Below are 12,500 nucleotides of genomic sequence, written 5' to 3'. Positions count from 1 at the left end.
GGGGGGGTAAACTTTGCTAACTTTGCAAGCAGAGATGAATACTAAATAACAAAGTTTCAAAGTCTAACAGTAATATTCAGATACAGAAATTAATAAAGTCTAAATGTAAAATAACAATATTTGTTCACTGTAGAACTTGAATATAGTTTCATCTTTGTTAAAGCTGTGACAGGAATATTAGGCTGCTGTCCCTTTAAGACGCACAGATAACGCGCGAGTGCTGATTTTCGCCTCTTCTTCCCCATTTAAAAGAGTTTGAATGTGTAAATTGGCACGACAAAACACGGCCAAATGACACACGTTCACTCTACGGTGGTTAAATGTTGCAGTTAATCCGCGAATCGCATGCGTACCGAACCGTGGGGAGCTGATCCGTACGCATCACGATCACCTGATCCGCTGCTCCGCTAACCGTCATGTGTATCCGCTAGCGTCTGCAGAGGACGGGGTTTCCTCCAGGCTTCCACTCCTGCAGATCTGCAGTGTAGTGTCCCAGACAGCAGCACACCTCCTGTCACGCCTCCCATCATGCATCAGCCTAACCCAACGGCTCCTCTGGCCTGAGGATGGCCGGGGTTCACAGGTCACTGAGACCGAGGGATTGTTCCAGAACCTGCACATTTTCTCCCAGAGTTCCGTTCGTCAGGCACATGTGACCCGTGCTGCAGCTACTGGAGTCTGAATGCCAACAGCCTAATTTCCAGATACAGGCAAAACAAGTGAAAAATGACAATTTTGAGGTTTTCACAAAAATGAGTTCAAATGAGTTTTTCCTTCAAGTTTTCCGCGTGCAGACGACACCATTGACTAAACGATTCCCATTCACACGGATCCAGGAAAACGACTAAAAGCCCTGTGTTCTGCTGCCAGGCCAGTAGATGGCGATAAACACTGTAGGCTGAACACGTAACACGCATGTGCATGACGTCGCGTCTCCAGAGATTTGCGTTTCTGCTGTTTACACTGAGACTGCTTGCAAGACTTGCACTTTGAAACCTGTTTTCAAAAGTTTGTTTTCAGGCGCCCGAACACAGTTTAAACGAACAGCCAAAATGCAGACGTGTCGTGTAGACAGACCCTCAGTCCTCGTCTAGCGCTGAGAGGAGCAGCTTTCGTTCGGCCGTGAAAAACCATCTTACTCGCGCTGACGGACACATCCGAAGCACACACACACACACACACACTCTCAGACAGCACTTGATCCTGATACACACACACACACACACACACACACACACACACACTCTCAGACAGCGCTCGATCCTGATACACACACACACAGAATTACAGTATTTGAATATATCCATCTTGGCGAGTCACACACATCATCTGTTATCTGAAGTGAACTGTTGGGGAAAGTCATCTTCTGTGTTGCGTTATATTAGATCCGTCTGGAATATATAGGCTGGCTGTTTCATTAATGTTAATCAAACAATTGTGGTGTGTGGCAAATGTGGTGTTATTACCAGGGATGTTAAGGTGTGGTTGCTATCGGTGATTTTGTTTTGGAACCTTCAGAAAGCAAACTCGATTGGAAAATAACAGTAACCCATGTTTGAAGATGTGTCATTGCGACTCGTTTTGCCAGCACAGGTCACATGAATATATACATGACAAGTGCGTCCGGATCCACACCAGAACAGTCAGTCCTTTTATCCCTTAACTCATGTTTGATCACCAAAAGGACATGTTTAAATGTTTTTTCCTTCTTTATGGATATCCTACATATCTTGAATGTAACTCGACACCCTTGCCTCATTTAGTATGCGCGGCTCTATGAATATGCGAATGAGCCCCGCCTCCACTCACTCACTCAGCTCAGAGATCCACTGGTTGACGATCACACGTTGATCTGATTGGTTACAAGGTAGTTTGTGACGTCAGAAACACCAGCGATTTCAAAGCGTGTTTTTGAGACTGTCTTTGGTTCACTGCAGTTTTAAGGAGGAAATACTGTTGACTTATGAGTTTACACATGGATTGAGTTAAAGCGTATTAAAAACACCACATAGACACAGGTGTGTGTGTGTGTGTGTGTGTGTGTGTGTGTGTGTGTGCTCTCTCACTGTCAGTGACTGTAGCTTTACTTCTTCCTATAGACCTCAACGCCCTTCGCTAAACATTCCAATTCTACCGTAGGGAAGTGCGGCCCTACAGGAGACCTGATACCCACGGTACTCTCTCTCTCACTCTCTCTCTCTCTCTCTCACTCTCTCTCTCTCTCACTCTCTCTCTCTCACATATCTCACTCTCTCATATCTCACTCTCTCTCTATCTCACTCTCTCTATCATACACTCACTCTCTCTATCATACACTCACTCTCTCTCTCTCACTCTCTCTCTCATATCTCTCTCTCCCTCTCTCTATCATCTCTCTCTCTCTCTCTCTCTCTCTTATCAATTCAATTCAATTGAATTCAATTCACTCTCTCTCTCATATCTCACTCTCTCTCTCACTCTCTCTCTCTATCACTCTTTCACCCTCATCTCACTCTCTCTCTTATCTCACTCTTTCTATCACACTCTCTCTCACTCCATCACTCTCTCATATCTCACTCTCTCTATCACACACTCTCTCTCTCACTCCATCTCTCTCACTTTCTCTATCACACACTCTCTCTCTCTCACTCTCTCTATCACTCTCTCACCCTCATCTCTCTCTCTCTCTCTTAGCTCACTCTCTCTATCACACACTCTCTTTCTCTCTCTCACTCCATCACTCTCTCTCTCTCTCATATCTCACTCTCTCTCACACTCTCTCTCTCTCACTCCATCACACTCTCTCTCTCATATCTCACTCTCTCTATCACTCTCTCACTCTCATCTCACTCGCTCTCTTATCTCACTCTCTCTATCACACATTCTCACTCCATCACTCTCTCTCTTATCTCACTCTCTCTATCACACACTCTCTTTCTAATATCTCACTCTCTCTCTCTCACTCCATCACTCTCTCATCTCACTCGCTCTCATATCTCACTCTCTCTCTATCACTCTCATCTCACTCTCTCACTCATCACTCTCTCATCTCACTCGCTCTCATATCTCACTCTCTCTCTATCACTCTCATCTCACTCTCTCTCACTCCATCACTCTCTCATCTCACTCGCTCTATCACTCTCATCTCACTCTCTCTCTCTCACTCCATCACTCTCTCATCTCACTCGCTCTCATATCTCACTCTCTCTCTATCACTCTCATCTCACTCTCTCACTCATCACTCTCTCATCTCACTCGCTCTATCACTCTCATCTCACTCTCTCTCTCTCACTCCATCACTCTCTCATCTCACTCGTTCTCATATCTCACTATCTCTCTATCACTCTCATCTCACTCTCACTCACTCCATCACTCTCTCATCTCACTCGCTCTATCACTCTCATCTCACTCTCTCTCTCTCACTCCATCACTCTCTCATCTCACTCGCTCTATCACTCTCATCTCACTCTCTCTCATCTCACTCGCTCTATCACTCTCATCTCACTCTCTCTATACTCACTCTCTCTTATCTCACTCTATCACACATTCTCTCTCCCTTATCTCACTCTCTATCACACACTCTCTCTCTCTTATCTCACACTCTATCACACACACTCTCTCTCTTATCACACACTCTCTCATCTCACTCGCTCTCACTCTATCACTCTCATCTCACTCTCTCTTATCTCACTCTCTCTGTCACTCTCTCACTCTGATCTCACTCTCTCTTTATCTATCTCTCTCTATCTCTCTCTCACTCCGTCTCTCGCCCGTCCAGTCATCTCTCTCATCCATTCTGGCCGAGCTCATCACCACTGCCGTTCGTTGTGTCAGCGTTTCTGATGTGCGTGTCTTTCTGTGTGTAAGTGTGAGCGTGTGTTTGTGGTCACCACATGATGGTCACTCACTGAGACTGTGGATTGTATCTGGTCTGGAATCATCATTCCTCTGTCACTAATTAAATCAGAAGCTCAAACGTCTTCAATCTCTCTCTCTCTCTCTCTCTCTCTCTCTCTCTCTCTCTCGATCTCTCTCTCCCCCCCCCCCTCTCCTGCAGTTCTGGGAGTCCTCTTCTCTGTCGTCTCTGGACGCGTCGGGTCTGGGTTCTGGTTCTGGTTCTGGCTCCAGCAGTGCCTCCTCGTCTTCGGTGTCGGTCTCGCTCGCCCGCTCACACAAGCGCTCGGTGTCGGGCGTGTCCAGCTACTCGTCTCTCTCTCTGCCGCTCTACAACCAGCAGGTGGACGACTGCTGCATCATCAGGGTCAGCATGGATGTGGACAACGGAAACCTGTACAAGAGCATACTGGTGAGACTGGAGGAGCATACTGGTGAGACTGGGGGAGCATACTGGGGAGACTGGGAGAGCATACTGGGGAGACTGGGAGAGCATACTGGTGAGACTGGGGGAGCAAATTGGTGAGACTGGGGGGGGGATACTGGTGAGACTGGGAGAGCATACTGGGGAGACTGGGAGAGCATACTGGGGAGACTGGAGGAAAATACTGGGGAGACTGGAGGAGCATACTGGTGAGACTGGGAGAGCATACTGGGGAGACTGGAGGAAAATACTGGTGAGACTGGAGGAGCATACTGGTGAGACTGGGGGAGCATACTGGGGAGACTGGAGGAGCATACTGTGGAGACTGGGGGAGCATACTGGGGAGACTGGAGGAGCATACTGTGGAGACTGGGTGAGCATACTGGTGAGACTGGAGGAAAATACTGGTGAGACTGGAGGAGCATACTGGGGAGACTGGGAGAGCATACTGTGGAGACTGGGGGAGCATTCTGGGGAGACTGGAGGAGCATACTGGGGAGACTGGGAGAGCATACTGGGGAGACTGGAGGAGCATACTAGGGAGACTGGGAGAGCATACTGTGGAGACTGGGGGAGCATTCTGGTGAGACTGGAGGAAAATACTGGGGAGACTGGAGGAGCATACTGGGGAGACTGGGAGAGCATACTGGTGAGACTGGGGGAGCATACTGGGGAGACTGGAGGAAAATACTGGTGAGACTGGGGGAGCATACTGGGGAGACTGGGGGAGCATACTGGTGAGACTGGGGGAGCATGCTGGTGAGACTGGGGGAGCATACTGGTGAGACCGGAGGAAAATACTGGTGAGACCGGGGGAGCATACTGGTGAGACTGGAGGAGCATACTGGTGAGACTGGGGGAGCATACTGGTGAGACTGGAGGAAAATACTGGGGAGACTGGGGGAGCATACTGGGGAGACTGGGAGAGTATACTGGGGAGACTGGAGGAAAATACTGGTGAGACTGGAGGAGCATACTGGTGAGACTGGAGGAGCATACTGGTGAGACTGGGGGAGCATACTGGGGAGACTGGGAGAGCATACTGGGGAGACTGGGAGAGCATACTGGTGAGACTGGGGGAGCATACTGGTGAGACTGGAGGAAAATACTGGGGAGACTGGGGGAGCATACTGGGAAGACTGGGGGAGCATACTGGGGAGACTGGGGGAGTATACTGGGGAGACTGGAGGAAAATACTGGTGAGACTGGAGGAGCAGACTGGTGAGACTGGAGGAGCATACTGGTGAGACTGGGGGAGCATACTGGGGAGACTGGGAGAGCATACTGGGGAAACTGGGAGAGCATACTGATGAGACTGGGGGAGCAAATTGGTGAGACTGGGGGAGCATACTGGGGAGACTGGGAGAGCATACTGGTGAGACTGGGGGAGCATACTGGTGAGACTGGGGGAGCATACTGGTGAGACTGGAGGAGCATACTGGGGAGACTGGAGGAGCATACTGGGGAGACTGGAGGAGCATACTTGGGAGACTGGGAGAGCATACTGGTGAGACTGGGGGAGCATACTGGTGAGACTGGAGGAGCATACTGGGGAGACTGGGGGAGCATACTGGAGACTGGGGGAGCATACTGGTGAGACTGGAGGAGCATACTGGGGAGACTGGAGGAGCATACTGGGGAGACTGGGAGAGCATACTGGTGAGACTGGAGGAGCATACTGGGGAGACTGGGGGAGCATCGGACATAAAGTCTCAACAGCACCAAAACCGTTTATCATATAAAATAAACATGAATTACATTAATTACCATGAGATACAGTAATGCTAACAAGTTTGAACTCTTTAGTTGTTGTTTTTTTGGCCTGATGATACAGTCAAACCAAAAATTATTCAGACACCAGATTTTTTACCAGTGGGTGTTATTGGTTGAGCTAAACTGGTATTATCTAATTGTGTTCTTAAATTTAACAGCTGACAGATATTCAACATAATTCATTTGTGAGACAGTTTAACAGAAGGACGGACAAAACCAGTGAAATATCAACTGATTTGATAACTCTTAACAATAATAAGTTCTTGTCATATTTTATCACCATTTTCTAAACTATAGCAAATAAACTGTGATAATGTTGGAAATGTTGAAGGAGTCTGAATACACTTTGGGTTTGACTGTATATTCATCTAGTCATCTCACTATACACAAATACTGCACAGATCTTTGTGTCATTTCATTCATTCATTGACCCAGGAGTAAATATCTATTGGATAAAGTTTATGAACCTCTCTCAGCTGATTTAAAGAGGATTATTAGAGTTTCAGAGAATCAGGTCTGAATTTATAAGGTCTGATTCATGCAGATTTTCAGGAAAGTCTCAAGGGTTCGCAAACGTTATTTTGGAGCCACTGGCCCTTACAGTGGCATTTCACTCAGAGACAGTCAATTTATCTTGAAAGTGAGCTTGTGTTCCATGTGCTCTCAGGATGTGTGTGTGATTGTGCGTGTGTGTGTTTGTTCCAGGTCACCAGCCAGGATAAGACTCCTGCTGTAGTGAGGAAAGCCATGGTCAAACACAACCTGGACCGCGAGCGAGCCGAGGATTACGAGCTGGTGCAGAAGATCAGTGAGGAGAAGGGTCAGTCATCAGAAATATGTGTGTGTGTGTGTGTGTGTGTGTGTGTGTGTGTGTGAATACAGAATTGAACAGCTGCTATAAACAGTACCTGCTTTGGTTTTTGCGTCATCATCTTTCAGTGATTCTTCTGTTGTTCTGTTTCAGAGCTCAAGATTCCCGACAACGCCAACGTTTTTTACGCCATGAACTCGACGGCCAACTATGACTTTGTCCTGAAGAAGAGGGGTTTCCCGCGAGGAAGCCGAAGCAAACACGTGGCCAGCTCTACTCTTCCTCGCATGAAGCAGAAAGGGCTGAAGATCGCCAAGGGAATCTTCTGAATCTCCGAGCTCGTGTGGCTGAATCCCGAGAGGCTGAACGCTGAGGTTCGGCAGGAACCAGGACAACCTCACGCAAATCTGTGTTTACAGTCATTCCCCAATCTCCCAACGTTAGTCTGTGATGTCAGCTGATCCGGACCGGAGCATTGAAGCAGCAAGTCGTGAACCACGGTCCCAGAATGCCACTGTTCTCCGTCACATGATGCTGTGGTCATCCGGCTGATCACATGACACGCACGCATCATCAGAATGTTTTTCCTCGTTACGCTCAGGCCGATGAAATGTCTCATGCTTTGATTTCTCGCGTTCGTTCACTCATTCAGAGCCGGAAGTGGTTTTGTTGTTAAAAAAATGAGATTAAAAAAGGAAAAGGTGTTTGTTTATCGTGACCAAGATGAACAGAATTCAGAAGTCTTCAATAGTGAACGTCTCCATCTCAGCGACCCTTGACCTCCGTATCTCATCGAGAGATTCTGTCCTAGTCTCGGTCCTTCTGCACTGTGATGCGGTTTCTGTCCACACACTAATATCCGTAGCGTCTGAAGTAAAGGTGTGAGGATTCGAGGCGTTCAGAGACGTTGGCTGCGGTCGTGATGAACTGCACTGAGAAAAGAGAGAACAACGTGAAATGTGAATCTGCACACATAAAGACACATTAACATGAATTGTAATGAGAGTATGTTTTGTTTTACCTGTAGTTCAGTGATGGTTCTTGACTGATACACACAGCTGGGAGACATGGACCTGCCATATTCCTAGAATCCTTTATACGTGACTGTACGAGTGTGTGTGTGTGTGTGTGTGTGTGTGTGCGCGCGCATGTGCTTGATATATGTTTTAATGTCTTTGTATGTGTGTTCATGTCTTGTGTTTCATGACGACAAAACCAAAAGGGCCAAAGATCTCTGCGCCTTTAAAGTCCAGTGAGATCAGCACTGCCTGTTCAGGAAAACCAAATGTTTGCCAAGATCTCTCAGATCCGATCGGAAAAACACACATATCTGGTGCCATTTCTTTCTATTTAAGAAAAACACAAAAGAAAGACTCACACACTCTGGTTTTGTATGTTCTTTTTTGTAATTTTTGTACAATATGAATTGTCCTTTGTACTTTCGCCTTTCATTTGGTTTGTGTGCGTGCGTATGTCTATTTATTGATTTGTAAATACTTTTTGTAGCATTGTACATTTAGTTTCTTCTCCCATGTAATTATAAATTAATATGTAAATATGAATATATCTATTGCGAAGTTTATACCACTGCAAATAAGGGATTGTGTTTCTTTCAGCTTCCGTTCGTCGTCTTTTTTTCATGGTTTAAATTTGATATTGTTTTTTCTTTATGATGCACTGTTTCTAATATTGGAGAAAACGACTAATAAACACATGCAGTGCGATTCAATCATAGTCTTGCTTTGTTTTGCTCAGCTTGCTGTTGTTTATATAGTTTGATGAGAGAAAATGAATGCAGAAATCTACAGTAATGTGGTCAGCAGGTGGCGCTATTGTGATGCCTTCAGCTCTGAAGTTACAGAAATGATCACAGTGAACCATGAAATTAGGTCTTGTGTTCCACGTCTCCTGAAGCCACAGTTAAAAAAGTATTAGATAATTTCCCTTCCAATAAAGTGCTGAAATCCCATGTTATGCATTAAGAATAAAAAAATAGCATTGACGTGTAATCGAACATGACGCACTTGAATAAGAAGAATGGAGAATGACATTTCCGAGCTTCATCTATCTTATAAAATCAGCACACGTGGAATATATATATATATATATATATATATATATATATATATATATATATATATATACGAGAGCTTCTAACTATTGTTGTATGAGCTTCACGCACATTACCTTTTACTGCAAAGAAAAAGGCATGTAAAACATAAAACAGACAAGCAAACCATATATCTGCTATTAAAATTAATTATGTTTAAAAACCAAATGCTAACATGTATATTTCTCCAAGAAAAGTTGAGTTATTGAACATTATGAAAGGTTTTATAAGGAAAAACCTGTCGGACGCGATGGCCGAATCTTTCCTCACAACTGAATGACCGTTAAATGATCTTCAGTTTGAATTGTTTCCCGCTCTCGCTGAACAGACACCGCGAACGGACGCTATCACGTGATACATGATACTTTACTCAGCGCTGGTCAGAATGGACCAATCACAGGATTCTGGATTTTATTTCTGTATACGATATTTTAGTTTAATCATTCTACAGAGCTTATACATTTACATTTATTGAGTTAAAAGACGCAGAAACAAAAGTACTTTGTCAAAGAGCCAGCACTTGGTTGCTCTTCATTTAGCCATTCTCTAGTTTTACGGTAATACACTTTTATAAAAAGATTGTGCTGAGATTTGAAAGCCTTTTGAGCCTCATTCCCCCCAGAATATAATAATTAGGAGCAAGTTTAAGAATTCCATTTGCTTCAGTTTGTTGACGTCTGCATTCAACAACCAATGAGAGTCGAGGGCGAGAAGCCGAGTTTGTGCGTCAGTGACGTCGCGTCAGCGTGCAGAGCTCGCGTGCCCTTGGCTTTTATTAACGACAGAATCATATTTATTAAGGTATGATCGACATTAAGATGTGATTTCTGCTGTTTACAATCTTAAAGCTCATGTGCGGGAACGAACGCCAGAGTTATTAGGGGGGGCTGGTTAGTTTCTCACGAGATCATCTAATCCTTATTAAACTCCAGATATTATTGTTTTCAACTTCAGATTGTTATATTATCTCACTCGAGATATGATCTGCGTTCTGACCCGCCTCGGTTCCTGCCATTAATCCTGATTCTGCTGGTTTTAACGATCTCGCGACACTCATGTGCTTCATGTTTCACTTCAACATTGAAAATTAAATTATAGTTGCTAAATTTGAGCATTTTTTATATAATAAGGACACTTTATTCCCCGCTCCCGTTCACTGTGATTCAATATAAACACTTACAGAAAAAACTTTGTGAACATGTGAAATACATGAAAATAATGCCCTCACTATACGAGTGACAGTGTGTGTGTGTGTGTGTGTGTGTGTGTGTGTGTGTGAGTGTGAGTGTGTGTGTGTGTGTGTGTGTGTGTGTGTGTGAAAGAGAGAGAGTGTGTGAGAGTGAATGAGTGTACGTTTGAGTGTGTGTGTGTGTGTGTGTGTGTGTGTGTGTGTGTGTGTGTGTGTGTGTGTGTGAGAGAGTGAATGAGTGTGTACGTTTGTGTGTGTGAAAGAGAGAGAGAGAGAGTGTGAATGAGTGTGTACGTTTGTGTGTGTGTGTCTAAGAGAGAGAGAGAGAGTGTGTGAGAGTGAGTGAATGAATGTGTGTACGTTTGTGTGTGTGAGAGAGAGTGAATTTGTGTGTGTGTGAGTGAGTGTGTTGTGATCTTCTGTCTCTTCTTCTCTTCTACAGGATGGGTTTTCTTCTCTCTAAATCTATGGATCAGAGTCTCCAGAAGCAGCAGGAGTTCATGTTGATCAGCGGGAGAATGCAGGTGTGTGTGTGTGTGTGTGTGTGTGTGTGTGTGTGTGTGTGTGTGTGAGAGAGAGAGAGAGAGAGAGAGAGAGAGAGAGAGTGAGTGAGTGAGTGAGTGAGTGAGTGAGTGAGTGAGTGAGTGAGTGAGTGAGAGAGAGAGAAAGAGAAAGAGAAAGAGAGAGTGTGTGTGAGTGTGAGTGTGTGCTCATTCTGCTGCTTATTTCCTCTGATTTTCGCCGAGGGCCACAAAGCTTTTATTGCGATGGCGAAGAGCTCGTTTTGTCATGCGTGTGTGTGTGTGTGTGTGTGTGTGTGTGTGTGTGTGTGTGTGTGTGTGTGTGTGTGTGTGTGTGTGTGTGGGAGATGAATCTCGGCCCGCGAGGCTTCCTCTTCGTCATTTTCATCATCATCACCTGAGAATCTCACAGATTATGAAAGATTCAGTAAAATATGGTTGTGAGTGAGTGTGTGTGTGTGTGTGTGTGTGTGTGTGTGTGTGTGTGTATATGTACAGTGTGTGTATATGTACAGTGTGTGTGTGTGTGTGTGTGTGTGTGTGTGTGTGTATATATGTACAGTGTGTGTGTGTGTGTGTGTGTGTGTGTATATATGTACAGTGTGTGTATATGTACAGTGTGTGTGTGTGTGTGTGTGTGTATATGTACAGTGTGTGTGTGTGTGTGTGTGTGTGTGTGTGTGTGTGTGTGTGTGTGTGTATATATGTACAGTGTGTGTGTGTGTGTGTGTGTGTGTGTGTGTGTGTGTGTATATGTACAGTAATGGCCGTGAGTGATGTGGGACAGATGTTTGTTTTTAATGAGTCTACAAGTTTTGATAAACCATCAAAATTTAAGAACAATATTTAATATTTTACATTTGACTGCTAATCCCTGGAGTTGGTCGATGTATTTATCGGGCACAAACTACAGCAGATTCTGTTTCACTGAGTGAAGAAAATTACAGAAAAACAAAAGCAACATAATCTTGTTTTATACTACAGTCTGAACTAATCTAACTAATCTAACGTGGCGTTCGTCGTGTTTCATGTGTTAAACACTGAGTGATGATGTCACTTCCTGCTCTGCTGCATCACATGGGCGTTTACGCTGGAGATCAGCGAATTAAACTTCAGCTTTCGTCTGTATTTCACTCTCAGGAACACAGAACACGCTCCGCATCGCCACACTCGTGTTCATCCCGGGAACTGCTGTTATTCCCGCCGCAGATCCTCAGATGAGCAGAAGCTCGTTAGGGTTGGAGGATGATGATGATGATGATGATGATGTCATGACGACGAGGGTCACGTGACCCTGTTCTCAGCGCTGGCCTTCCTGGCCTTCGGACGCTCATAAACACTGGTTATCGTCCCCAATCTAATAAACGTCCTCCAGCTCCTCCACTCCTCCACTAATGCGGATCATCCTTCTGAATATTGTTCTTCCTCACTGAACATCGTCTTCACTCAGGATAGGGGAAGATCCCAACGTTTCCCAGCGTTTCATCAAACTCTCCGTTTCTCACTCGCAAATTCAAACTAATGACATTTGGATTGTCCTGAAAAGGGCAGAGGATGGAAGTGTGTGTGTGTGTGTGTGTGTGTGAGAGACAGCAGAAACTCATATAAACTCATCATCAGTGTGTGTGTGTGTGTGGGATCCTCACTAATGGTGTGTGTGCGCCGAAAGCCCAAAATGCCGTACGGGAAAAATATTCAGCCTTATAAAAGCGTGTGAACGGCAGATCCTGCGCAAGATTCCCGCTGTGATCCCAGAGGAAGACTGTGCACATGCGTCTCCTCCACGAAATAACCATATA

At 45.2% G+C, this 12,500-nt stretch overlaps 2 protein-coding genes across 7 annotated transcripts in view; both read left to right on the top strand.

Annotated features, from left to right (window-relative positions):
* Window positions 1–8,614, top strand: part of LOC308705155 (ral guanine nucleotide dissociation stimulator) — a 44,273-nt gene extending 35,659 nt beyond the window's left edge. For 2 of the 6 annotated variants that reach the window (XM_081390041.1, XM_081390039.1), the window contains exons 14-17: window positions 2,100–2,174; window positions 4,037–4,285; window positions 6,776–6,890; window positions 7,035–8,614. In XM_081390041.1, coding sequence (XP_081246167.1) covers window positions 2,100–2,174; window positions 4,037–4,285; window positions 6,776–6,890; window positions 7,035–7,210 — 615 coding nt within the window. In that variant the 3' untranslated portion in view covers window positions 7,211–8,614. The remainder of the gene's footprint in view (window positions 1–2,099; window positions 2,175–4,036; window positions 4,286–6,775; window positions 6,891–7,034) is intronic. The other 4 variants (XM_081390042.1, XM_081390040.1, XM_081390043.1 and 1 more) reach the window with 3 other exon arrangements.
* Window positions 8,615–9,650: 1,036 nt separating this feature from the next.
* plgrkt (plasminogen receptor, C-terminal lysine transmembrane protein) overlaps window positions 9,651–12,500 on the top strand; it is a 19,669-nt gene continuing 16,819 nt past the window's right edge. The window contains exons 1-2 of the mRNA XM_081390123.1: window positions 9,651–9,792; window positions 10,623–10,704. Of these exons, the coding sequence (XP_081246249.1) occupies window positions 10,624–10,704 (81 nt within the window). The 5' untranslated portion in view covers window positions 9,651–9,792; window position 10,623. The remainder of the gene's footprint in view (window positions 9,793–10,622; window positions 10,705–12,500) is intronic.

Source organism: Scardinius erythrophthalmus (genome assembly GCF_964197995.2).
Source record: "Scardinius erythrophthalmus genome assembly, chromosome: 17".
NCBI classification, from domain to species: Eukaryota; Metazoa; Chordata; class Actinopteri; order Cypriniformes; family Leuciscidae; genus Scardinius; species Scardinius erythrophthalmus.
The sequence above is the reverse complement of the archived record's forward strand: the minus strand, read 5'-3'. Positions and strand labels throughout refer to the sequence as shown.